Source organism: Zalophus californianus, chromosome 8 (genome assembly GCF_009762305.2).
Source record: "Zalophus californianus isolate mZalCal1 chromosome 8, mZalCal1.pri.v2, whole genome shotgun sequence".
In the NCBI taxonomy this organism is placed as follows: Eukaryota; Metazoa; Chordata; class Mammalia; order Carnivora; family Otariidae; genus Zalophus; species Zalophus californianus.
This window is the reverse complement of record NC_045602.1, coordinates 139,187,213-139,213,766: the sequence shown is the minus strand read 5'-3', so window position 1 is coordinate 139,213,766 and position 26,554 is coordinate 139,187,213. Positions and strand designations below refer to the sequence as shown.

Sequence of the window (26,554 nt, the reverse complement as noted above, 5' to 3'; positions counted from 1 at the left end):
CTGCCATGAACCTTTCTTTGCAGATGGGGAAACCGAGGCATGGAGAGGCTCAGTGCATGGCCCAAGCCCAGCAGGAAGGAAGGATAGTTTAAGCAGTCTCTTGCTCCCGAGTCCATGTTCCTAGATCTGTCCCTTCAGCCCCCCCAGGAGCGCAGGGGCTCTGGGGTGGGGCCCCGCGTCCCGGCAGGAGCAGAGAGAGACTGCGTCCTCCAGAAGCACCTGACAGGCTGGACGTCTGTGGCCGGGAGCTTGGCACCCCACACTGGGCTCCCTCCCCCCCGCCACTGCTGTAAAGTGGGGCACGGGTGACCAGAGAACCAAGGGACCCTGCAACCCTGTCAGTCCCCATGCTACACTGCTCCCCACCTTGGGACTCGGTTTCCCCGCTGGTAACAAACAGGAATGGGTGGGTCTGTGTGATGGTCACAGAGTGTGCCCAGGCAGCCCTGTGGGGAAGCAGGTTCTGCTCAGCTCGGGCTGCAGCGAGCAGTGGGGTGCGGCTGGGCCAAGGACTCCAGGGAGCACAGCTGGGCCGCTAAGCCTATCACCCCAACTTTATGGCTGGGTGAGCCAAAAGTCTCTGTGGTCACAGGTCATGCTATGGACACCTCCTGGGCACCCCAGCTGCCAGGGCGAGCCCTCCACCCACCCACCCCTGTCACAGTTAGGGTGCTGCCAAAGGTCAGGGCAGTCTCTGCTGGAAACGCCCTCTCCCAGGCGCCATGGGCTCAAAGTCCAGAGCTGCCTTCTCACGGGGCCAGGACAACTGCCCTGGAGGCGCCGGCGGTGGCAGTGCCCAGGCCTCGGCCACTTCAGGACAGTGAGGGCTGGGGTTAGGGTTAAGTAGAGCAGGTCCCAGGTGCTCATCTTAACCCATCCGATGGCCCGGAGTTCCCACCGAAAGCTCAGGTGGAAGAGGCAGGCCTTCTGGAGGCATCCATGCTGATAACACCTGCTCAGAGGTGTTGTTAGCCGGATGGGGGGTGGTGAGGGGGCAGTTTATCAACATTCCCAGTTCTCACAGCCCGGTTGACGTGGTCGAGAGAAACACACCCAAGCCTCCATCTTCTGTGACCGGTCGAACCCAGCGTCGCGCGCCCCACCGCAAAATACCGTGCAGCAGTTAAAAATCGGTGCTCAGGGGGCACCTGGGCAGCTCAGTCAGTCGAGCCTCTCTCTGACTCTCGGTCTCGGCTCAGGTCGTGATCTCAGGGTCGTGAGATCGAGCCCCGCGTCAGGCTCTTTGCTCAGCACAGAGTCTGCTTGAGACGCTCTCTCTCCTTCGGCTCCTCCCCCCTCCCGGCGGGCGTGTGCACTCTCACTCTCGCTCTAAAATAAATAAATAAATCTTTTAAAAAATATATGTGCTCGCACAGAAGGACGGCTGTGTATTGTTCAGGGAGACAACTAACACTAATGGTGTGGCGGTCAGATTTGCTCCAAACAAATGTGCGCCCTTTCCGCAGAGGACGTGACTATTTGTACAAAGGGGCAGGTGCGTCAGGAGCGAGAGATCCCTGGGGTTTCTGGGAGCCTGTGGGGAGGAGGAAGGTACAAGACCATCAGTTTTCTTCCAGAAATGCAGTATTGTCTCAACTGTTAATGTGAACACGGGTTCCTTTAGTAATTCAAACAAAGGCCAAAAGGAGATCCTAGGGACAGCTGTGTGCTTTGACCAGAAAAAAATCAATCAATCAATAACAACTGATTCTTCCCACCTCGGCTCCCGCCATCTTCCAGATGGAATTCCAGCCTCTCTGCCTGGTTTCTCCCCAACCACACGTACGTAGCAGGCACCTGCAAACCACCCCATCTCTTCCCTCTGCCCTGAAAGCCCTTTCTGCCTACCTCGTTCAGCAAACTTCTGCTCATATCGCAAAGCCCTGCCCAGGATGTGAGGGGCGCTCTGGCTGCGACATCTGAAACCCCACTGATCGCTGGGGTTGATCGGGCTGATCTGCTGGCCAGGCGGGCGTCCCCTTCCTCCCTCGCCACTTCATGTGCATCCCTCCTGAAGCTGAGCGCTCAAAGAGGACGACCTTCCCCGATAGAGGACGGCCATTCTTCAGTCAAGGGTATATGAGTAGAGGCACGCCCCTGCTACAACCTCCAAATGAACTCTCAAAGCCCTGCCCCAATGCCCTTTCCTCTGCGAGGCCAACAGATACACTTCTGGGGTGGGTAAGCCCTTCCTTGAGGGTCTGACTGCCCGGGGGGCTCTTGGCTCTTCCTTGTTGAGCCCTGTGCTGGCCTCCAGCTGTAAAATGGGGCAATAGGGCCTCCGGCACGGGGGTTTCCGGGATTGATGGAGGGAGCTGTCCCATCGGGGTCTCTGTGTTTGGTGATGATGATGGTGAGTGTAAGAAGCAGGAGCTAGGCCATGCTGAGCTCGTTCTAATCCCAGCCTCCTTGGGAACTTGGGCTCATCACCCCCACTCCTTAGATGAGGAAGCCAAGGCTCACAGGGTGCCCTGACTTGCCCTAGACAAACAAAATGAAGGGCAGGCTGGGCTGTGCTCCAGGTGGCCTGTTTTTGAGGCTGGAAACAACACACATATGCTCAAAACCAATGGGCTGAGGTCCCATGCTCACTTCCCAATGACCCCCAAGTCTCATGGTCAACCAGTCAGTGGCCACAGGGGCAGTGCAGCTCAGGGCCATAGCTGGGGCATGGGCAGTGAAAGGATGTCCCCCTGCCCCACCTGGGGCAGGAGGAAGGTGTGGTGGAGCTGTGCCAGGTGGCCAAAGGTTGTGTTTTTCTTCTTCCAGGTCTGCAACTTTGACCTGAAATGCTCAGTTCTAGGAAGGGAGGGCCAGGTGGGTGCCGACCCTGGGATGCCTCCTGGCAAGGCCTCAGTTGTGTGGAGGACAGAGTTTGGAGCTGGGGTCAGGAGGCTGGAGATGGTCATACCTCCATGTGTGAACTTGGGCTAGTTCATCTCCTGTTTGGACTCAGCTCCCTACCTGTAACACAAGTGGCTGTGTCAGCTTATCCTTCTGCGGATCCAGGTAGACTGACATCTTCCCAGAGTCAAAGCAGTTCCAGGTCCAAGTCTGGAGCTTGAGGACACTGGAGATGAGGTTCCTCAACCATAGGGGTGTCCCCAGCAGTGAGATTGTAGTGTGTGGGCATCCGGGAGCTAGAAGACCACCGCAGACAGGAACTTTGCCCCCAAGCAAGATGTTCCTATCCAGAGGGGCCTCCTCGCTGCCCCCCTATCATGGCCCTGAGTCCAGGGTAAGGAAGTGACAGAAGGATGAGGGGAACCTACCCCCACCTCCCTCCATCTCCATCCCCACGTGCCCACAGGGGCCAGGCTACAGGCAAGAAAGAGGCACGGGAGTTCTCCGGCCAAGCCAGAGGATTAAACGTCCAGATAAGCCCCCAAGAAGGCTCCGTCTGGAGCAGCCACGTTTATCAGGCAAAACCAACAGAGGAAAATGCCACAGCAGGGCTGGGCAAACAGCGCTCAGCTGCCCTCGACTCTGTGCAGTCCCAGTCCTCTGCCTCACCCCTGCTGCTCTGTGTCCCAGCAGGGAACCAGCCTGGCTTATCTCCACGAGAAACACTCACTTCCCCGAATCAATGGAGTGTCAGCTGCTGCATGACCTACCAACCCCGTCAGTGGGGAAAGTATGAACAGCCTTTGTGGAGAAACCAGAAGGAACTCAAGGGAGGCTGCTCTGTGGACAGACTCGAGAGGCCCAGCACATCCTTCTCCCTGCAGCCCATGGACGGGACCTGCCCTGCCCAGAAAGGGCACCAGGGGTGGGCACCCCACTCCTTCCACCCTCCTGCTCTGAGACGCAATCTCCTTGGCCAGGAAAGTTCCTGTGGGGCTGCTCCTTACTCCATAAGCTGTAATGTGTACCCCTTAACTGCCAGGCCCATGGAGAAAAACAAGATACAGCCCTCCTCACAGCGGGGAGTGGGGCACCGGGGGTGACAGACACGCACGTGATGGATGCATAACCGAAGTGTCGTGCGTGTCATAGTGCTTAGTCCAGCATCGCTCAGAGCGTCTGGGGAACGTCAGTTCCGTGGAACGCTCCTCCAAAGAGGATTCCCTGGTCAGGCTCTGGAAAGTGTGTGCTTCTCCCTGCCACAGTGCTCATTAGCATGTGAAAGGCTAGGTGGAAAGTCCTCCCAAATGTCATCTTTTTAAGCCTATTTCACTGTGTTTCACCCTTGCTCATTTCACCCCAGAGCCCCTTCCAAGGAATGCCTATGAAACCCCACAATCTTGCTTTGAGAAACCTGCTCCACACCTTCCATTCACCCAAACCTCTTACAACTCATAGAGGGGACCCTCAGGTCTGTCCCCAGAAAGGAGCTAGAGACAGCACTCACGTCTGAGGGCTCTCTGGGTCATCCCTAAACCTGCCAACCTCAGGACTGCCTTGAGGTCAAAGCTATCAAGAAGCCCCCACCCCCACCACCAAGAGATGGGCTAACTTTCAGCAGGTGCTTGTGGGACTCGCAGGCAGGGGGTGCTGGCTCTGCCCCCCCCCCACCCCCGGTTGTGAGCCCTCCCCTTAAAATAAGCATCATCCCTCTCACGGACAAGACAGATAGGGAGGTATGGGGCCTTGCTCAGATCGATCAGCCAGTCAGTGATGAGTGCCCAGTCTCCTAGGCCCAGGTGGAGTGACCTTCCCAGAAACAGTGACCTCCCTGCGGGAGATCTGGTCTTTCACTGAAATAATATCTGAACCAGTCAGCCACAAAGGGACTGTGCAGGGAAGTGACAAGACAGTAGAGAGAGGTGGGGTCTGCGGCAATGGGGAGTGCCCCTGCCTGTTCTAAGGGTAAATGTGCCTTGTGGGTTTTTTTTTTTCTAAGACAAAATAAATCTTGACTTTTACATAGATTTTTCCCATTTTTAAAAAACATAGTGGGGCAAGCCCATACGGCTGCCTGTTTGCAGCCCCCAGTCTCAGTGCTCAGACAGGAAGGACTCGTGTGCAGGGCACACAGCTGGGCCCGGACCTGCCAGCCTCCTTCAGAACTCCCCGGACCTCTCTGTGTGGCTAATCCCGGCATGAGCTCGGGCTCACGGGGGCGGGCCATGCCTGCTTGCTCACCCCTGTGTCCCTGGGCCTGGCCCGTCACCAACTGGCGAGGGAGTCAGGAGAGAACACATTTGCTCCTCTCGGCCAGGCCCAGCTCCAGCAGACAGACCAGGACATGGTGGCCCCCTCAGGAATGGGTGTGGCTATGCGCCAGGCACCCCTCCGAGCACTTCACCCCTGGGCTGACTGAAGTGGGTCTCCCGGTATAGATGTGGTCTTTGAGCTGGCTGGGGGCGGGGGGTCTTCTTGCTCCAGCCCCAGAGGGCAAAGCAGGGGAGGGGGCTGCCCCCGGGGTCTGCGGCCGCCTCTGGCGCCTCCCTGTCAGCGTGCTAGGCGGGTTCTCCACCCCACAAGACGCCAGCAGCCCCTTATCTGCTCTCCAAAGGAAGTCAAGCCAGGGCAGGGGTATTCTGGGGCCCGGGACGCCAGCCCATGTCTGCATCATCAGGAGACTGGAGACGCTGGTTTTCTTCGGAATGATCCATCTGCAGAGACGTTCCAGCTGCAGCAGTGGTTGCTACACGGGAAATTCTTTGCACATGAGGAACGGGGCTGGTGAACCCAGGGCGGTGCCGCGGAGGCAGGCGCAGCCTGGGACGGGTTAGATTCAGGGCTGAAGCAAGGCGGCCGCCCTGGGGTCAGGCTGGAGGGGTGTCCACCAACCTGCCCACCGGCTCTCCCAACGGAGGGGTCATTGGCTGAGGCCAGACAGCCCAGTACAACTGGGCACCTCCCTGGTGAGCTTCGGCAGCGTCAGACCCATGAACTGGGGGCCACCGGGGCACCACTGACCTGTGAGGCTTCACAGATTTGGTGGCCAGGACAGCGGTAGCAGAAAGAAGTCTTTCCATCCCACCGTCTAGAGCCAGGTTTTCAGACAGTGGTGCCAGGACCCCCTGTGGGCATCTGCTCCTTTCCTGACCACACCCCCCACGCAGGTGAGGGACACGAGGCTCAGAAACCATACAACCTGACAAAGGGGATGCAGCCTTCAAGTGACAGACCAGCTCCCAGGCCCCAGAGCTGCCCCAGGAGATCATCCACTGACCCAGCATTCAGGAGGGGGCAAGCCTGGGACCCTCACCCTGAGTCACAACTTCCTCCCTTCCCAGGAACAGGACCCAAGTCACAGAGTCGAAGGGGTAGGACTGGACCTGACGGCCCCTCCAGGTGACACCCAACTCCTAGCTCAGAACTGTGGCCTTCAGCAGCCCCCAAACCTGGCCACACCCAGGCAAGCCTCCTGGGGTGCTGGCAGGCAGCAGCTCCCCCACGGGCCCCAGCTGCCCTCCCCAGAGGACCTGGACCCCCAACAGAGCCCCAAGCTGGGAAGACTAGGCTCCCTGCTGCCCACACAGTCTCTGGAACACCAGGAGCCTGCTTGAAGCCCCTCGACCAGGGGACATGGTTGAGGTGCCGCACGAGGCCCCTCAACACTGAGGTGCCAGTGGGGCTGGCCCGGCTCCTGGTCACTAGGGAACACAGAGCTTCTGCCTCCCAGGAAGGAGGCTTCCACTAAAGCCAGACCTGCCTACAGCAGTAAGTCCTTTTGTGGGCCCAGGGGTCTCTCCAGGCACCGAGTCAGGGAGCACAAGGGCCCAGGAGGCCCGTCTGGAGGTGAGTGTCCCAGCCAGCTGCCCGCCTAGGAGTGACCATGGCTGCCTGAGAAATGCCCAGCCAGACGGGAGCAGAGGACTCGGGACCAAGTCAGGGTGGGTGGCCAGCCAGAAAGGAAGAAATCCCCTCACCCTCAAGGCATCTGTGTGTACCGTGCACACGGGCGAGTATGTGCACAGGTGTGCACATGTGTGCCCCAGGCGTGCGTGAGCCAGGCCCTTTGTGCCCCGATCCAGAGCCTGGGGACTGTGGAAGGAACGGGCTAGGTCCTCAGAAGTGCACCCCACACCTGGGTGCTCAGACCGGAGACCCCGGGACACGTTGGTGTCCCTTCTCCTCCCGGAAGAGGTACCCTCTGGGCTCAGGTGGAGCAAATTTGCCCTCTTCCTGTGAACTGAGAGGCTAGAGCCATGCCCGGGGCCAAGGCCCCCTTCCCTCTCTCCCCCTGACAGGGTTCCTGTAACCACTGGAGCATCTTCAGCCAAGCCATACAAATGTTAGCTGTTTTCCATTGCATTTAAATGTATTTATCTCCCTACTATTTGTTCATTGTGGAAAATACGGAAAGTACAAAAAAAAAAAAAAAAAAAAAAAAAAAAACGTAAAAGGTAGAAATAAAAGGCCGGCGAGGTCCCAGCTCTCCAATCATCCTCTTGCTTCCGGAAAAACCTTTTACCACCCTTGGATTCTCACCGGGTCCTCTGCCACCCGCCACAGTGCTGATGATGGCATTTGGCCCCCCTGAAATCTGTACATTGCGCAGACATAGTTGGAACACAACGAACCTCTGCTCTTGGCCAGGAAACCCAGCGTCCTGCCGACAGCGGCGGGGGGCGTGCTCCTGGGCTGTGCCCCTACCACCACAGACCTCGGCGGGAGAGTCCAGAAGCTCCCAGGAGACCCCCAGCCCAGTTGACATGTGATGGGGCTAGGGAGCCCCTCACTGGGAACCCCCTCAGGAAGTTGGGACAGAAAGGAGAGTGGGGGGGTACTGCGTGAGCCTCAGCAGCAGAAATGAAGGGGGGAGGGAGGGGGGAAGGCAGACCGGGAAAAAGGGAAGAAAAGGAAGGAAATTCTTTTGAAGATGAAAGCAAGAGAGCATTAAAGAAAGACCAAGACTCTGCCTGCAGTTTGGTGGGGGGGGGGTGCTGCACCAGCAGGATGCGCGCCCCCCCCCCCCCACTGCCCAGCTGCCTTCAGACTGAGCCTGCCCCAGATCCTGAGGACGCGCCCTGGGTGCCTACCTCCCTCCGGAGCACGGGCCGGATCATGCCAGGCCAGGCCAGGCGACCCCCCAGTCCCCAGCACCCGCCATTGACAGTGAGAAGTAATTCCTGACTCCCTAAGAAATCAGCAGCTGGTTACAGGGCCGGGGGCATCACCCAGCCCAGCCCTGTCTGCATCCCCACCGAGTCCGCCATCTGGGAAACCCCAGTGAGTGCCAAGGGGGTGCCACGTGCTTTTTGCTGACTTTGGGGGATGGGGGGCCCAGGCAGCTCACCAAGAGAACCTGCAGACCCTTTGGCTCAAGGCCCTAGCAGCCCCAAATCTACTCTTATCTGGTTAAAAGGGGATATTCTGGAAGCTTCACTCAAATGAACAGTTACAACTAGCAAAATAGACCATGTGCCCAACGGTGAGCGAGATCTCTCACCTGCCCACCCAGGCACCATCTGAAGTCAGCCATCGGACTGGCCTCTGAGGGGCGTCTGGGAAGCCCTGGGAAGTCCCCTTATGGGGCACAGACCCATCCGGCAGTGCTGGGCCCATCCTCAGAGCCTGAGCTGCTCTGAGCGTCATGAGGGGTTACTTCATGGGGCATAAGTCTGACCCTGACTTGGCACCCCCACCCATCCATCTTGCAGCCCGTGGGTGGCCAGACCACCCCAACCCACCCACACCCACTTCTCAAGGCCTGACCGGTGGGGAGGGAGCCCGCATTTCCACCTTGCAGGCTGAAGGGCAGGTGGCCCGAGGGCCCCCCAGCCACCGTTCTTAGAGGGGCAGCCCCTGCCTGAACTCCTTCAGCAGACTGTGCGGGGGCCATGCTTTTCTCGGGGTTGCCAGATAAAACACAAGCCCTCCCGTCAAACACGAGCTTCAGCTAACCCACCAGCACGTTCTTAGTATCAGCGTGTCCTGGACGCTGCAGGACACATCTTAATCTGAAACACTGTCTCCTGCTCATCCCAAACTCGAGTTTAACTGGGAGCCTGTATTTCTGTCTCCTGACTCTCGCCACCTCCGCTCTGTTTCTCACTTGGGGCCTCTCCACCGACCCCCACAAGGCCTCCTTCCTGGGTCCAGCGGCCGGGGAGGGGGATGGGAGAGGCTGGACCTGGCTGACCTGTTGCTTGCTCTCTACCGGCCAGCTCTGAGCTGTCCCTCCGCTGTGGATCCATAGAGCAGAAGTTCCTGTGCCTTTGCGCTGACAGAGGCAGGACTAGGAGGGGCAGGCATGGGCCGGACGCCTTACCCCATGGGGACCAGGAGGGGACCGGGGCCAAGGCCTGGAGGTAGCCCCTCCCAGCCCCCAAGTGGGCCACTCCCCAGGGAAGGGGCAGGAAGAGCCGGGTGTCCCCTTGGGAGGGCCCTCGGGTTGTGCCGCTTCTTGGCCATTGAGGCCTCCCCCTCAACACCCCTGTGCTGCGGTGACACACAGAGTCCTCTCCCTGGAGGAAGGTGCCGGCATCAGACCCACATCACCCTCTCACAGGGCTGAGGTGAGAGTGGATCAGGATGATATGGGGAGAGCTCAGCCCCAGCGTGACACCCAGGAATGCGCTGTCCCGCCTCTGGGAAAGGGTGGCCCCCTCCCCACTTCCCTGGGAGCCATCCTGGCCCCTCCCAGGGGGTCCTTCCACCCATGAGGCTGGCAACAGGCAGGGAGGGGCCCGGGACTTCGGTCACTCTCATTCACGAGCTTTCGGGCCAAATAGCAGCAAGAAAGTCCCACCGGCCCACTAGTGGGGCATAAAGGAGCACATCTGGATTTTTCCAGGAACCCCAGCTGACATCATTTTGGAAATGGGAAGAGGGCATAGGGGGGGAAGGCAGGAAGATGGGGTGGTTTCTGAGCCATCCGACTTCTTGGAGCTGGTTTCTGTCCGGGGATTTCCCCCCATCAAGATGGACATGTGCAGGCAGATTGTGCTTGTGTAAGTGTGCCTGTGTGTGCAAGCATGTTTACGATTGGGGGTTTATCGAGAGCGTCACCACCCAGCGCCCAGGGCAGGAGCTCCGCACCCCAGGCCTCCCTCTGAGGCCTCAAGCAGACTGGCCAGCCACAGCCCTCCCCTCAGGAACACAAACCATGCACAGACTCTTACAACGGCCATAAGGACCCCAACCCTCCCCACTGGGCCTCAGTGACACAGGACAGAGGGGCTGTCCCCGGAGCCGAAGGGCCGGGCATGGTGAGGCCCTGACCCCAGCACCTCCCACCCACGTGAGGGCCGTTTGTCCCCTGCTCTGAGCCTCTGAGCCGGAGAGGAGGTTAGAATGGTACCCCCGCCCCCCGCAAAGCAGGTGCAGCTGGTGCAGCTGAGCTCCAGGTGGGCCCCTGAGCTGCCAGCACACGGTGCTGGGATTGTGCTCGCTGGTGCCGTGGCTCCCACTGCCACACGGGACCTCGTGTGCGTGCCGGAGCACGGGATGTGGGTATCCTGATGTCCTGAGGGAGCCCCATCTACAGCCCAAGAAATTGACTGTGCCGTTTTCCTGTCGATGCTGACCGGCCAGGGCTGCCCAGGTCACCCATGTGAGTCCCACACCACCGGGCTCATCACGGCGCTGGGAGCTGCACGGGCAGGGGCGCGGGCTGAGGCAGGGATGGGACGTGCCCGCCCCCGAGGTGAGGATGGCGGGCAGTAGGCCCACCCCAGCGTTAGAGCCAGCTGACGAAGCATGGCATGGACCGCCAGACGGTTCGGGGTTAATTTTTACAAACAGAATTCCCAAGACCCCCACCACCTTGGCCACTTCTTACGTCTAAGTGTGTGTGGGTTGCTAGGCATGCGTTTCCAACTCCAGATAAGGCAGCGAGCTGGAGGGGAGTGTTTGCAGAGGGGAAGGGCCCTTGGGGGTGGGGCAAGACTTCATGCACAAAAATGGGGGAGGGGGCGATCAGCAAGGATCCTGCATCCTGACCTGCTTGGGGTAACACCGTGGTCTAGGGAAGGACTGGCCAGGAATGCCGCCTTCCCTGCCAGGGAAGCCCCTCTGGCCGGGAGCCCTGGGGCGTCACTTTCAAGTCAGGAGCTTAATTCCATGGGGTAGCATATGGTTTTGTTTTCATCTGCTCTGGCAAAGTCAGGGACACAGAGCCTTGGGGAGTCCCAGGGACCACACGATTTTGTTCAAGGTCAGGCTGGCAGTTGATCTGACAGGGCAGCCGACCGTCCGTCCGTCCGTCCCCGAGGCCGGCCTGGGAGTCGGGCTGTTTTATTACCCGTGGCCCAGCCTGGTTTCCAGGCACTGCACGTGATGTCACTCATGCTGAAGTAATTTACACCTCCGAGATGTGAGGGGCTGCCGAGCCGGCCAGCCGGCCCCCTGCCCATCCTCCGCGGGCTCGGGCCCAGAGGAACCAGACACCCCCACCCGATGGCCAGCTCCGGAGCACCCTTGGGCCCTGCCCGACCCTCTGTCCCTGCTCCTGCCCCGTGGCTCCAGAACGTCCTCCCTGGGGGCACGCCCATTGGGGGAGCTCCGTGGCCTGGAAGCCGGTCGTAAATATCTCATCATGTGACAGGACATTTGCCAAAGCTGCAGTCACACCGCCCACTCCCACCAAACGGGGAGATAAGCCCCTCGGAGGGTGATTACATCTCCCCGAAAACAAACTAGCCTCACGTCCCCCCCCAGAGGACCCCTCTCTAAGTGGGCTGTCTGGTGACCTGGCCTGCCGGGTTTAATGCTGAGGGACGTCAGGAAGGGGCTTTGAAACCAGATTAGGTTACATAAGTGATACGGCGGCCCGCGAACTGCTTTCCTCTCCCGCTCCCCTTTTCCCGGCAGCCGGCCCGAGGCCCCTCTGGGTCATTCACAGTGCAGGCTGTTTATAAGGCCCCGAGACTCCTGCTGGCCGAGGCCTGGAGGGTGGGGCGGACGATGACGCCCCTCCAAGGGCCCACGGGTCCTGGAACGGGAGGGGCCCCGAAGCGGGCCGGTCCCACGGGTCCTGGAACGGGAGGAGCCCCGAAGCGGGCCGGTGGGGCGGCAGCCCACGGAGCCCCGAGTCGCCGGGAGCCGGGCTCCCATCCTGCCTCTGCCCCTGCCCGGCCCTGGCCTTGGACAATCTTTCCGTGGAGGCCTCAGTTCTGCCATCTATGGAATGGGGGTGAGAACCCCCCACCCACCAGAGGGCCGACAGCCCTAGAGGAGTTAAAACATAGGGTGTTCCAGGCCCAGGCTGCACCGAGGTGCTGACAACAACAGTAGCAAGACTAGCCCCAGCTCGGGGCACAGGGGGCACGGCCAGGGGTCCAGGCGGGCCTGGGGCCACCTCAGGCTCTGGAGCTCCAGCGTGTGCTGGAAAGAACACGGCCGCCCCCTCACCTGTCCTCACTGAACCCGCCCCCAGCTGCCCCCGCCCCTCCCAGCCCTGCCCCGAGAGGCCCCCATCCTCCCTGACCCCCTTCCTAGGGCTGAGTTGTGTGGCTCAGAGTCGTGCGTGGTGGGAAACCCCGGAATCTTCCATGTGGATTCCACCTCATTCCCCCAAGCAGCAGCCCTGGGGCCCTGGGGACAGTCCAGGTCACAGCCTTGCGAGGGCGGAGCCTGGGCAGAAGGGCCTACTTGGAGGGCAGGGAGTAAGCTGTTTTTTTTTTTCTAGTGCATTACTTTATTTTTTTAACTTAAATTCAATTAATTAACATACAGTGTATTAGTTTCAGAGGTAGAGTTCCGTGAAAGGGCTTTGAACTGGCTGTTCACCACCCTGGGGACCGGGAGGCGTGGGGTTTCGCTGAATAACTGGGGAGGACCTCTGAGCTCCTAGCCCCTCCCGAACCCCCCCTACGTACCCCCCAGGCCTCCTTTCCTTAACTGCCCCCCCCACAACACTTGCAGGAGGGGCAAGCCCCTGGTGGTTGGGGTTCAGGCGAGGCCAAGCTCCACCCCACTCCTGTGGGTGACGCACACAGCCCCCGCCCCAGGGCCTACTTCCTGGGCACTGCACCCCTCCCCTGTGCTGGACAGACAGCTGCCTGGGCCACAAGTCAGTGTGTGCAGGGCAGGAACCCTGCCTGGGACCATCCCTGGAAGGGGGCCACGCCCCTCAATCTTAACGCAAGCCTCGGCCTGGGTCCCTCTTGGGAGCAGGTTCAGAGTCCCTAATCCTCCCTTCTCCCCCCAAACAATGGGGACTGTTTTCTTTTCTGTCCATAGATGTGTTGGAGTTAGTAATTCCTAAGCTCCGGGGTTGGGAGAAGGCAGCCACCCCTCCTGCCATCCTGGCTCTGGAGATCTTTTCCCTGAAGGCCCCTGAGCACAGCTCCTCACAGCCCTGGAGTAGGAACTCCTCTCCGCCTGGTCAGCAGGGGCTTAATGGTCAAACCTCTTATTGCACGGGAATGGGGTCCCCACAGCAGAGATGGGTACCCCCCCCACCGGCCGGCGGGGACAGTCACAGCTGATCTCTGGGGCTGAAATTCTTTCCTGCCCCTCCCCGGGCCTGCTCTCAGGGCCCCCGGAGCACAGACTGACTGCAGCTGAGATCCTGGGCCTCGGGGCTCTGCTCCCCTCACCTGGCTTCCGTCAGCCCAGTGCCCACAGAGTACCTTCCTGGGTACCTCAACCCGCTAGTACCGTCACACCCACATTACAGAGCAGAAGGGGCACAGAAAGAAAAGTAATTCACCCAAGGTCACACAGCCTTGAGATGGCAAAGCAGAGCCCCGAAGATCTGACTGCTTCTCATTCACGCTCTGACCTGCTGGTCCCGAAGTTTTCCTAGAGGCTCAGTGTCTGCTGAGGAGGCAAAGCAGGAATGCGGCCAATGGACCAAAAAACATGATGAGGCATAAGGGAGGAGAGAGGGCAATTCATCAGGGAAAGCCACAGACAAAGGGATTTTCAGGCTGGGTCTTGAGGGATGTGTAGGAGTTCAGCAAGTAAAGAAGAGGGCAAAGGAAGAGTCTTCCAAGTTGGGGAGCAGTGTGGGCAAAGGCTTAGGGGAGAGGCAGGCTTGTGGCTGGGTGGGCTAGCAGAGAGACTGAGGTCCTAGCAGACTGGGACACCTGGCTCCCTCTGGAGGAGGGGCAGAGGCACGGAAGGGTGAACAGATCCTTTACTATCAGAAAGTCATTTTTGCGGGTAGGGGGAGGCTGGGCAAGGCAGGGGTGGGGTGGGGAAGGACCTGGGCTTTGCAGTTTGGACTGAGATGCCTTTCTTTTTGGTTCGAGTAGAAGAGATCTGTGAAGACGTCCAGACACTGTCACAGACAACCAGCGCCCCCTCCCACCCTGTGGCCACCCCCCCCCCCCGCCAAGGCCGGTGAGGGTTGGCAGGGTGTGCAGCCTGGCAGGCTGGGGGATACCAGCACAGCCTCTGCTTCCACTGCTCGGGGCAGTGAGCGCACATCCCAGCTGTGGGCGGGGGGCGGGGGGGGGAGTGCTGTGGTCCCAGGCACACTGCAGACCACCCTGTATGGTGTCCAGCCAGCGCGGAGGAGGCTTCGAGCAGCAAAATTCCTCCTTGGAGACCAGGGTTTAGAGGTAGCTCCTGCAGCCCTCACCACCACCACCCTCCCCCCTCCCCCCCCCCCCCCCCCCCCCCGCACACACACATATTCTCCTGGGAGAGGAGTCTCGGCCTTTTAATTGTAAAACTAATACGCACCCATTTTAGAGATTTGTGAACACAGAAAAAGTGACCAGAGATCGCCTCCCTTTCGAATAGTTTGCGTCCTTCCTGTGTTTTAATTACCTGGTTTAATTATTAGCTGTGTGACCTTGGGCACGTGAGCTAACCTCTCTGGGACTCGGGGAAGAATAATAATGTCATCTACATCCCAAGATTGACAGGAGGATTAAGAGGAAACATCAGAGGACAAAGCCGATTGCCCACCGATGCTGGGATTCAAGTTCAAGGACGGGACTGGAGTTTATTCCTGGTGCAAAATACAAGCCCTGCCCCCACAGCCCGGTGGGATCCCAGGCTTGCTGTTTTTGGGGGTGGGGATGAGGTCTCCCTTGTCTCCCTCTCTTCAACCCCAGTGGTGAGGCAGCTTCCTTTTTCACATCCACTGTCTCAGTAAACGGGGCTCTGAGTGCAGGAGGAGTTGTGCGGGTTCAACCCGCTTCGGGGTCCTCTAGCACTGCCAAGGTCCCCTGGCACAGAGAGTCTCTAAGACCCTGAGTAGTACGGGGTCACCTGTTGGGAGTCCACTTTGAAAGAGAGAAAGACATCCACTGGTGAAGTCTAGAGAGGGGTGGGGCAAGGAGGGGCCCCTCGGTTCAGACCCCAGAAGGTAGTGTGCCACAGGAGTCCATATGGCAGGTGGTTGGAGGGGGGGGAGTGTGGGGGAGGGGCTAGGAACTGCAGTGGAGGGGGCAGTATCAAAGGCCACCTGCTCCCCTTCCCACCGGCACCCCAGCAAGGCTTGTGGAGAGTCCGGGGCCTGCCCTGGAAACTTCTGTGGCATCTCCAACCAGGGTGTGAGCGGGGGCCTTTCCTGCCACCCTTCTAAAATGGTCCTTCCTGGGCAGCCCAGCCAGGTTCAGCCCATATGCCTCAACATGCACCCCAAATCCCCGCCTGCTATCAGCGAGAGAGTGTGGGAGAGGGGTCCAGGGACCACTGCACCCTCCACAGGCCAACAGCCCCTGGGGTCTAGCCCACCACGGAGGGGCTAAGGGCCTGTTGCTATAAACAGGAACATTCCCAGCCCTGAGCACCGCAGCCAGGGGCTGCCTGGTGAGCCCTGCTCCTGCCCAGCCAGCACCACCCCGCGTCCACTGTAGCTGTGTCCCCTCAGAGGGCTTGGGGCCTGCTGAAGCCCCAGGAGGCCCCCTCTGCCGCACAGCTACCACCACGGGTCCACCCAGGGAGTGCCAGAGGGCACTTCCATGACCTCGGTGGCCTCCCACGTACCCCCCAGTTCTCGCTTCCGGAGGAGATCTTCCTGTGACCCCACTCTGCTCCCCACTGCCAGGGTCAGGCGAAAGGTCCCACCTAGGGGTGGAGGCGGGGAGCAGGGAGCGGAACTGGGGCAAAGGGAGTGCATCCAGGTATCCGGGTAGCTCCCACCAACACGGCCAAACCCCTACCCCCCACCCTCACGCTGGGATAGAGCCTGAAGTTGCCCTGCTTGGTCAGAAACTGAGGAAACTCTGGGACTCCTGCTGCACTTCGCGCATGGGGTGGCCCTCGTGGGCCCGGGTGGAGCCCAGGGACACTGAGCTGGGCGTCCCCATGGAAGCCGGATCCTGGTGCTGGGCCCTGGGTCCAACGACGGGGCCCCACCACCGCGTGTGCGGGAGCGCGGCTGACCCGCTCTCTGGCTCGTCCGCAGGAGCCCTACCGGACACCGGGCCAGCCTCGCTGGGAGCCGGGCTGGCGAGGAGGGAGGGGTGTGGATCCGCGAGTCCCTGGAACAAATTTAGGGACGTCTCCGTGTCCCAGCTAGCCCAGGACCCCACCGAGCCCCGGCCGGTCCCTCCTGCCCGCTTCAGCCAGTACGGAGCGCTGGGTGTCCCGCGCCCCGCGCACCTCGTCCCGACCCCTTTCCCGCCGAGCCCGGGGAGCCGGGCCTGCTCGGGTCACGTGGCGCAGCGGCCGCAGCCCCAGCGCTGACCCCGCAGGCGGGGAGGGGAGGGGAGGAGAAGAGAGGAGAGGAGAGGAGAGGGAGGGAGGGAGGGAGGGAGGGAGGGAGGGGCAGCGGGGCTGGCCGGGGCGGCGCGGAGGGGCGGCGGGGCGCCCGGGATTCCCTGCGGCACCGCGCGGCCCCGGGCTCCCAGTCTCCAGCCCGCTTGTCGCCGGCCCGCCGAGACCGCCGCGCCCTCCGCGGGACAGCCCCGGCCCGGCCTGGCGCCCGCTCGCAGCGCGGCGGGGCCCCTGCGCCCAGGCCCCGCGGGCGTGCGGCCGCTCCCTCTCGGCCCCTGCCGAGCCCACCCCGGGAAGCTCCGAGGCCCGGCAGTGGAGGAGGTGAGCTCGGCGCTGCAGCTGCGCCGGGGCTGTCCCGCCGGCAGCTCGGGGCCACCCGTGCCCCGCCGTCTGACCCCGCGGCCGGCCGGGGAGCGGGGAGCGCGGCACGAACGCGGGCGCCGCCCGGGGTGCGCAGCAGCCGCGAACTCGACGCCCGTCCCTCTTCTCTGCAGGTCAAGGCCGCGCGGGGGAAGATGTACCAGAGCCTGGCGCTGGCCCCGAGCCCCGGCCAGGCCGCCTACGCGGACTCCGGCGCGTTTCTGCACGCGCCAAGCGCCGGCTCCCCGGTGTTCGTGCCGCCCGCGCGCGTCCCCTCCATGCTGCCCTACCTGCCGGCGTGTGAGCCGGGACCGCAGGCCCCGGGGCTGGCCGCGCACCCCGGCTGGGCGCAGGCGGCGGCAGCAGACTCCTCAGCCTTCGGCTCCGGCAGCCCGCACCCGCCGGCCGCTCAGCCGGCCGCACCCACCGCCTTCCCCTTCCCGCACAGCCCCGCAGGGCCCGGCGGCGGTGGCAGCGCAGGGACCCCGGACGGTGGCGCCTACCAGGGCGCGCTGCTGGCCCGCGAGCAGTACTCGGCCCCGCTCCGCCGGCCAGTGAGCGCGCCGTACCCCACCGCCTACCCGGCCTACGTGAGCAGCGAGGTGGCCCCGTCCTGGACATCCGGACCCTTCGACGGCAGCGTCCTGCACGGCCTACAGAGCCACCCGGCTGGCTTCCCCGGGCGCAGAGCCACCTTCGGTGAGTGCGAGACTGGGGTGCTGGCGCAAACCCGCACCCTACGAATGCTTCCCGGCCAGGTCCAGAAGTGCGGGGACAAGTAAACCCGGGGCAGAATAGATGTCTGCCACAAGCTCACCCTCCTTGGGATGAAAAACATGGGTCCTGAACTATTTTACACGTTAGTAAGAAAGTGTTTCTACCTTTCATTCATCTGAGCCCCACATTCTGGATCATGCCAATTTAGAGCCTACCTCGTAAATGCTCTTACGGAAAGTTTTGGGAAGTGATTTTTATAAAATTCAAAATACCGGATTATTTATGTAAGCCGCCACATTCATCTCTGTTCTAGAATGTTTACGTATTCTAATTTGTGACCTGGTTTCAGTTGCTCCCCCTGGGGTATAAATTTGGATAATCGGATTCTGGGTCTGGAAGGCAGAGATTTGCTCCACCCGGTTTGTGAGTAGCCCGCAGCCAGACACTTTCTCACCGCTGCGGCCGTGCCTGGCCTGTGTTTGCTGCCCGTAGGGACCAGGTCCTACCCCGCTGGAGGAGGCCTCGCTGGCCCACTTTCCAGCAGCCTCTGGGCCCCGCTGGCTCCCCCGCGCAGGAAGCGGGCTCCCCTCCGCCAGAGTCCAGCGCAGCCCCACGAAGATTGATCCCCACCCCGCCCCCATAGGGTGCCTGGCCCAGTGCCTCTGCCGTCCCCCCGCCCCTCGTGGGCCCCCAAGTGGGCGGCGAGGCCCCACCTCGCTGTTGCTCTGGCGAGGATCGTGGTCACCCCCACAGCGCAGTTGACGTACAGGCACCGTAGCCCCTGTAGGACATCCCCATCCTCTCGGCCTCACCACCACGGCCCCTTGTGAATGTCCCGTGTTGCAGAGAACAAGGCCCTTGGCCGCCTCCCTCTGCCAATGCTGAGGATCCTGCCTCCCCAGGGGATGGAAGTTCCACCCGGTTCCCTGCTGTGCACCCTGGGGTTTGATTTATTAACCTTCCCCCACCCTACAAAGGCAACCCTAACCAGTTTTTTTTTAATCTGCCACCAACTTTATTGTATGTAAAGTTAAGATTTAAAATAAAATTAGATACGATAAACTTTAAAATAAAATAAATTCAGGGTGCACACAAAACAAGGCAAATGCAACAGATGCTGCGGGTTCGGGGGAAGCGGGAGCCTCGGCCCACGAGCTGCCCGTCCCCGCAGTGTCGGACTTCTTGGAAGAGCTCCCCGGCGAGGGTCGCGAGTGTGTCAACTGTGGGGCCCTGTCCACACCCCTGTGGCGTCGCGACGGCACTGGCCACTACCTGTGCAATGCTTGTGGCCTCTACCACAAGATGAATGGCGTCAACCGGCCACTCGTGCGCCCGCAGAAGCGCCTGGTGAGTGTGCGGCCTGGCCGGAGTCCCCGCGCAAGCAACCCTGGGTGGGGTGGCAGGGCAGGGCCAGGAGGTGAGGAACAGGGGGCAGCCGGTTGCTCCAACAGCGGGGAGCTGAGGCCCAGGCCCCACGACAGGAGCTGCCCCGCTGCTCCACAGAAAGGGACCGAAGGGCCCCTGAGCTTAAGGTTGCACGCCCCGGGTCGCAGCCGGCCTGCCGGGGCTCAGCCCTGGGGCTCCTGGGGTGGCAGGGGCACAGGGTGTCTTGGCCCAGGCATGGGTCTGGCAGGGAGGGTGGCTGCTAGGTGGCTGCTTTGTTGGAGGACGTAGAAATCCTACACAGAAGGGGGCTTTGGGGCCCTGCCTCTTGGGGAGCACTTTCCACCCGATACCAGGCAGTTGGGGCTGAGACCGGGTCTATGGTTGTTCAAGGCACCGAACTTGTTTTCACTTTTGGTTTTTTCTGGTGTGTGGCTGGTGCAGAGTGGAGGACTGGGAACTCGACTTTTGCCCCGAACAGGGAGGGCAGAGTCCCCAGAAGCTGCGTAAAGGTTGAAAGCTACTTTATCCTACACCATCCCACAGGCAAACTCGGATGTTCAAGGAGTTTGCTAAGTGGCAGGGGCTGCCTTTGTTTGCGAGCTATCTAAAGTTAAGGAGGCCCTAGTGGCTCCAGGGTCCGAGCTCTGGGCATGGCTGTGTCTGGGGCTGCCTCCCTTCTAGTCTAGTGCTGGTAGGAGCCCTGTCAGGGCCAGTCAGCTGGTTCCGGCCAGTTCTGGTGCCTGGGACCAGTGGGGGTGGGGTGGGGGGCTGGTCCCCCCGCCCCCCAGCCCCGGGCTGCGTGGTCCTCAGGAGCCCACCTTTACTGGGCTATGGGAGCCCCCGACCCTCCAAGGCCCCAGACTAGGCAGGCAGGAAGCAGGGCTGACTCAGGCAGTTTGGGGGAAACCACTGTTTTTCGCCCCCGATCTAGCCTGGTGTTTGGGGCTCTGCAGGCCCCCCAACTTCCCTCCACCCACGCTGTGCCTCCTGGAAGGGGCTGCCTCAGAATCCGTGTCACCCCCTCACTTTCACCTCTGTCCCTGTGATCACGCCCCCCACCCCGACATGTGCTGCAGGGCCTTGGTGTCTGATGTGGCCCTCCCTGAGAGGGAGACTGAGGCTAGCAGCAGGAGTGTCCTGGGGGGCGGCAGCCCCAGCCGCAGGCCGGCCCCTCCGTGCTCCATCCACTCTTCCCCCTGCTGACACACTGGTAAACGGGAACAGGTGTGGGGCCTCCCTGCCTTTGCCCCCCACCCCTCACAGGGCTCACCTCCCAGCAGAAATTCCTGCCCTGGGGGGTGAGCAGACAGGCCACCATCTAGGCACTGAGGCATTTACCTTCACAACAGCCAGATGATGACCCCCAGGGCTCAGAGACACTCGGAGGGCGCACAGTGGGCCCCGGCTTCTGAGCAGGACCGTCTGCCTCGTGCTCACCAGGAGCCTGCTGGCCCTGTCCGGGGGCTCCTGGCCCCGTGGCCCCTGCACACACTGTCCCCCTGCCGTGTTGTAAAGATTAAATGAGGCAGGACACTTAGGCCTTGGCCAGCTCTGTGGACTGGCTGAGGACATGGCATCTGGCCTGGTCAGGTCTGTGCTCCCTGGTCTGGGGGACAAAGAATATTGAACTTTAAGGAAGCTTCCTGGGGCGAAGAATCCCTTTGTGGCCCGCCTGTCTCCCCAAGGCGGCAGGCCTCGGAGGGTGCACAGCCCGGTCACCCCCGTGTCCAGGCCCAGGCCGATCTGAGTGCGGAACATGCCTGGGAGGTGTATGCCAAGTGGCACTGGGGTCCGGGGGGTGTTCACGTGGCCATCCTTCTCCCGTCTGCCCTTGAGCTCTCCCGTGAGAGTTTCCTCCGACGGGCTCCTGTCAGAGGAGCTGGGCTCCTGCCTGGCACTCAGGGAGGGTGGCCCCACCGCTTCCCTGTGGCTGGTCCGGCAGGGCCAGGCTCATGCGGAAACTCAGAGGTTCTCGGAGAGTGCTGGGACCAGAGCCCGGCCCACAGGGCTCCCAGCCATGGGGGGACTGGCCAGTGGCCCCAGACCTGCCCCCCAGCAGTGCCTCACTCTCCCTCACGTGTGGCCGGAACTGATGCCCCGGGAGACAACTGTCCTAATGTCCTTTTAAATGACTAAGAAAGTTCTAGAAGCTCGTCAGTAATAGGCACGCGTCCCCCTCCCAGCAGGAGCTCATATCCGTTCTGCCCTTTTGCATCCCGCGTGCATCCTTCGTCCCAGGCCAGAGCCGTCGACCTGAGGCTTCTGTCAGTGTGGACGAGTAGGCAGTTGTGGTTCTGCAGACCGCTGCGCGTGTGCATGCGTAGCCAGGTGCTCTAGAGCCCCTCACACCGCCCCCCCCCCGCATGTCCGAGCCCCACGGCCAAGGCCAGGGGACGCTCCGGGAAGTGGCCAGTGCCGCGTGGGGCCCGGCAGCCTTCACCAAGCAAATCCAGACCTTGACGAGGACGCTGGGTTTTCCTTCCTGCATGGCCCGCCTCGTAGACTCGCCCTGGCAGGTTCGCCCTTGAACAGCAGGGGACACACGTGGTATCAGGTTAAGTGTCCACGACGTATCCTTTTCCAAGAGCCTGGGAGGACCCACTCAAAATCGGGCCATTTTCTGCTGCTTTTTGGGAGCCGAGGTGCTTACTTTCCAAAGTGTTTTTCTCTGTGCGTGCCCGCCTCAGCCCTGCAAGCTGCGCAGCGCCAGCCCCGCCCCTGGCTCCGCACTGCCCACTGCCCCGAATTCTTCACTTGAGTCTGGGCGCGTGCAGGGCCTAGAGCTCAGGGCAGCTCTGCTGCGCAGGCGGGCTTTGAAGTTTAACTTCTTTTGAAAAGGACAGACCAAAAAGGAAAAACAAAACTCAGCCAGAGGAGGCCTGGCCATGAGGGGGCCCTGAGAGCGGGTGCAGCCAGGCCGGGCTGCTTGTCCAGGCGGTGGGGAAGGACAGGCGGGGAGGGACGGCACCGGGGACGTGTCCCTGACGTGTGCTCAGCTGAGGGAGGCGGCTCTGCCCGCCCAGCGCCTCTGGCCTCTGTGTCCCATCTGTACCGTGCAGCCTGACGAGAGGAGGAAAATATGAATGAGCAAACACTTTGAAATTGTTTTCCATTTTCTTAATTTTTATTTATGTCCACTGAAAAGTAATTCACTCCTAATCCGGGTTCCCGATTTTTCCCTCGCGCTTGCAGGGTACAGAGTGACGTCCGTGAGCTCCTGGGGCTGCTTTCCAGGCGCACACACAGCACGGGCCCCACCTTTGCCTCCACGCCTGTGTCTGGGGAGGCTGCGTGCCCGTGGCTCCCCATCTGAGACGCACGGGAACTGTGGGGGACATTTGTGGGGGGGCGAGCCTGAGTGTGCGCTCGCAAGTGCCACCGAAAACGAGCACTGGGTTCGAGGCTCGCGTGGGCGTGTTTGCGCCCCGGCCACTCGAGTGTTCCCGCGGGAAGGACTTAGTGAGGAGGGGCTGATGGCCCAAGGAGGTGAGAGGCATGGCAGTCCCATCTTTCAACAGTGGTGCGGTTTTTCTGGAAGGTGGGATGGCAGTACGAGCTCTAAGGGAGCAAAGATTTGGTAGAAGTGCCTGAGGGTCCCAGCTGGAAGGGGAGAGCGAAGGCGCAGCAGGAGGTGGGGACCTCACCAGATAAAATACCAGACACTCAATTAAATGGGAATTTCAGATAAACAGCAACTAGCATTTTAGTGTAACTATGTCCCAAATATTGCTTGGAGGCACACTGGTTCAGAGTACTCGTTGCTTGTCTGAAGTTCACATCTAGCGGCTCATCCTGGGGCCTGGGGCAGAGTCCTGGCTGGAGACTGGACGCCAAGCCTTCCGTTAAACAGCGCAGAATTCTCTGTAGCCTGTGGCAGCCTCCGCACCTGGAAGGGGGGGAGGGCAAGGAGGTATTTTCATATCTTGGATTTTCTTGGGGATGGCTGGGCAGAGGGCTGGAGACCGGCTCCCGCTCTCCCTCCCGGGCCATTCCCAGGGGCAGGCCTGTACCCTCGACCAGCTGACCACAGCCTGGAGGAGAGGGGTGGGCAGGAGATGGTTGGCAAGGCTGGCCACGCTCAGCCACTGCAGATGGAAGGGTCCTAGAGACGGTTGAAAGATGGCGAAGCTGAGCCTGGTCCCTTGTCTGCCACTCCTAGCCGAGGACACATCGCTTTTGTGGTTGCATTCGGCCCCCTCACTTTTGATTGCCCCCCGGCTCCGTCCTGGACTGGAGAACACATCCAGGGGACGATTTTGATATGGGGTCCTCATGGGCGTCTGTCCTGGTGCCCCAGGGTGCCACTGAAACACTGGATCAGATGTGGCCCGGTCTGACACCGGTGCCATGGGGAGAACGGGTCGGAGACCCTGCATCACATCGCTGTGGTCCAGGGGCTCAGAGCAAGTGGGGGAAAGGGTTGATCAGGTTCACGGGCACCTGAGGGCCGGGGCGGGGGGCGGGCTGGGCTCTGGCAGCTCATGGAATCCTGAGGGGGTAGGAGAGCCCCTGTGTCAGGCCCACCCCAGCCCGCCAGCTTGGCAGAGCCCCTTCCCAGGCCTTCTTAGATCCAGATTCCTGAGCCCCAAATGACCCACTCTCACAGGATCCCTGGAGCTGGTGCTGTCTGGGCCTTGCCAGGCTCCCAAGTGCGGAGAGGTTTGGGGTCCCTGGTCAGATGAGACCTACAGAATTGGGGGTCAGTCCTGCAGGGAGACGTGGGAAGGAGGTAGGCCTCAGGAATGTCAGGGCCTCAGGAAGGTTCTGGATGGGTCCAGTCTTGCTTTGACACAGCAGTAGGAGGGAGGTGCGGGTAGGTCAGCCCACCCCCACTCCCCCGCCCCCCACCCGAGAGTGGTTGAGCTGAGCACGTGCTCTAGATCCCGTCTTGGAAGGCAGGTGCCCTGCATGCTTACCCTGGGGCCCGAGCTCCAAGGGGGCACCCTGGGGCCCCACGGGGTTGTGCTCCATCCTAGCAGCCTGGGGTGAAGGCCCAGCATTGGCCGAGAAAGAGAGAGCACCAGAAAAGCAGTTGCCTTTTCGTGTTGGGTTCTTCATGGGGTCCTGACCCCACAACAGGTGGGTCTGTTCTCACCCCCTCTTTACTGGGGGGAAACTGAGGCCCAGAGAGGTGAAGTGACCCGTCCCAGGGTTCGAGGTGCGTGGAGTCACGGCTCCAGGGAATGCAGGCGGTCCCTGTCAGGGGCAGACCTCAGGACCTCAGCGCCCCGAACACCTTCTCGCCAGCCCCGCGTGGTCCCGGGCCTGGCTGCCGGTCAGTCCTGAGTCCCGCTCACAGCCCCTCCGGGTGGTGGAGCCCAGGGCAGCCCCCGGTTACACTGGCCTCCCTGCCCCCATCCACAGTCCTCGTCCCGCCGTGCCGGTCTCTGCTGCACCAACTGCCACACGACCACCACCACGCTGTGGCGGCGCAACGCGGAGGGCGAGCCGGTGTGCAACGCCTGTGGGCTCTACATGAAGCTGCACGGGGTGAGCGGGGGCGGGGCGCAGAGGGGGCGGTGTGTTTCCCGCGTGGCCCCCACGGACTGCCGGGTACTGACGGGCGCACTGAGGCTCAGCCTGGGACAGGGACTAGGCCCCCTGGTATGCTGTCTGCCCCCAATGCCCTCCCGGCCCCTACAGCTCTGCGGGGGCCTGGCCTGGACCGGCTCCTGCCCGCCCTGCCTGGAGGAAGGGGCCACGCCAGGGCCAGCAGCTCCCCAGACGGGGCTCTGAGGACACACTCGGCTCCTGGAGGGGCCAGCTCCGCAGGGCTGACATTAGGGCACGTGGCCATGCAAGGGGCCCAGGGGTGAGCAGGGACGGGACCAGCCACCCGCCCCTGCCCACCCCTGCCTGCCCCTGCCAGGTGCCACGGCCCCTGGCAATGAAGAAGGAAAGCATCCAGACACGGAAACGGAAACCCAAGAACGTTGTGAAGACCAAGAGCTCCTCAGGTGCGTGGAGCCAGGGCCCGTCGGGATGCCGGGAGGGAGCCCAGTCAGCCCTCGCCCCGTGGAGTCACTTCGAGTGTCTCAAATTCCACCATTAGACAGTTACATGTTCGGCTCAAGCACTGTCCTCCTAAAGTGCAAACACCCCTGATTCTGCCCTGGTCTCGTCTGGTCTGGGCGGGGGGGCGGGTGGTGAGGGCCCACCCAGCTGAGGGGCAGGAGGGCAGGCTGAGGATGCCACACCCAGGCCCTCTCGTTAAGTGACCGGTACAGCTCGATCTGACGGCTTCTGTAAATGCCCCACCTTCCAGGATGCTCAGGGAACAGCACAGCCTCGCCGCCCTCGGTCCCAGACCCTGAGAGCCCAGCGGCTACTTTGAAACCCAAACCAAGCCTGGCATCCCCTTCATGCCCCGGGTCCAGCGTCACCTCCCAGGTAAGGGAGGTAGGGCGGAGTGGGGTGCCCAGAGCTGACCCCTGGGTATCTCCTCAGGGAACCCTGACTCCCCGACCAGGTCAGACCCCCATCACGGCCCCCAAGGGCCTCTCCCAGGAGCTCAGAGCTGGGCACACAAGTGGTCATTGGTACCAGCAGCTGACGTGTGGCAGACGCTGGGCTTTGAGCCCCACATGTGTCATCCTGCCAAATCTCAAGGAGTCCCCCACAATTCCAGGGCCTGAGGAGGCCCCTTAAGGCAAATGGCCTGGTCCCGAGGTCCCCTTACCCCAAGCGAGGCCAACTGGCCATTCCTGCATTCCCATGCATCCCCATGCTCTCCCTGCAGACCTCCGGCCAGGCGGATGACCCCCTGGCCCCCAGCCACTTGGAGTTCAAATTCGAGCCCGAGGACTTTGCCTTCCCCTCCGCAGCCCTGGGCCCCCAGGCTGGCCTCGGCAGGACCCTGCGCCAGGAGGCCTGGTGTGCACTGGCCTTGGCCTAGGTCCTTAGGCACCCACCAGACCCATCTCGCTGCCTGTTCGGCTCCAGCACACAGCAGAGAGAGACCACCAGGCCCACCCACCAGAAGAGACGGGCCAGTGGGACTTCGAGGGACCTCGAGGCGCTGGGCGTCCTTTGCCATGGTGGGGGGGGAGGCTTCTGTACAGACAGCAGTCAGGCCCCAGAGCATGAAGAAGGCTAATGAGAAGAGCCTGAGCCCTCACCGCAGACAGCAGGAGACTCCCCCCAAATGCTGTGCCAGGCTCTGACCGGGCCACTCCAGCCAAGGCTGACCTGGAGCGCCCACCGCCAACTTGAGTTCACTTGTCAACATTTGCCATCGCCATGTTTACATGTTGCAGAAGCTGGGAAAAAAACCTAACTTCCTGTCATAAAACCAGGATCACAAACGAAACGGCCGAGGTCAGGCCAGCAACATGAATGAGGGGAGTAGCCAGACACGGGACCTCCTCAAGCCTCAGGATCTGTCCCTTTCTCACATCTGATGGATAGAGCCACGGCACAGAGAACTTTCCCTCCTATGAGTGAGGGACTGCCAGGGACAGATGTTCAGGTTGTGCACTGTACCAGGATGCCAGCCCAAGAGCAAGCCACTCACACCCTAGTCATCATCTACTTGTATATTTATTTGGATGGTTTTCCCAGAGGGGGCAGTAAG

At 61.5% G+C, this 26,554-nt stretch overlaps 1 protein-coding gene across 1 annotated transcript; it reads left to right on the top strand.

The window, feature by feature from the left end:
* Positions 1-16,625: 16,625 nt before the first annotated feature.
* Positions 16,626-26,006, top strand: GATA5 (GATA binding protein 5). Its single transcript, XM_027622449.1, has 7 exons — positions 16,626-16,839; positions 17,013-17,577; positions 18,767-18,942; positions 24,346-24,471; positions 24,851-24,938; positions 25,247-25,371; positions 25,721-26,006. The coding sequence occupies exons 2-7, from the start codon at positions 17,034-17,036 to the stop codon at positions 25,874-25,876; spliced, it is 1,215 nt and encodes a 404-aa protein (XP_027478250.1). The 5' UTR covers positions 16,626-16,839; positions 17,013-17,033; the 3' UTR covers positions 25,877-26,006.
* The last annotated feature ends 548 nt before the right edge of the window (positions 26,007-26,554 follow it).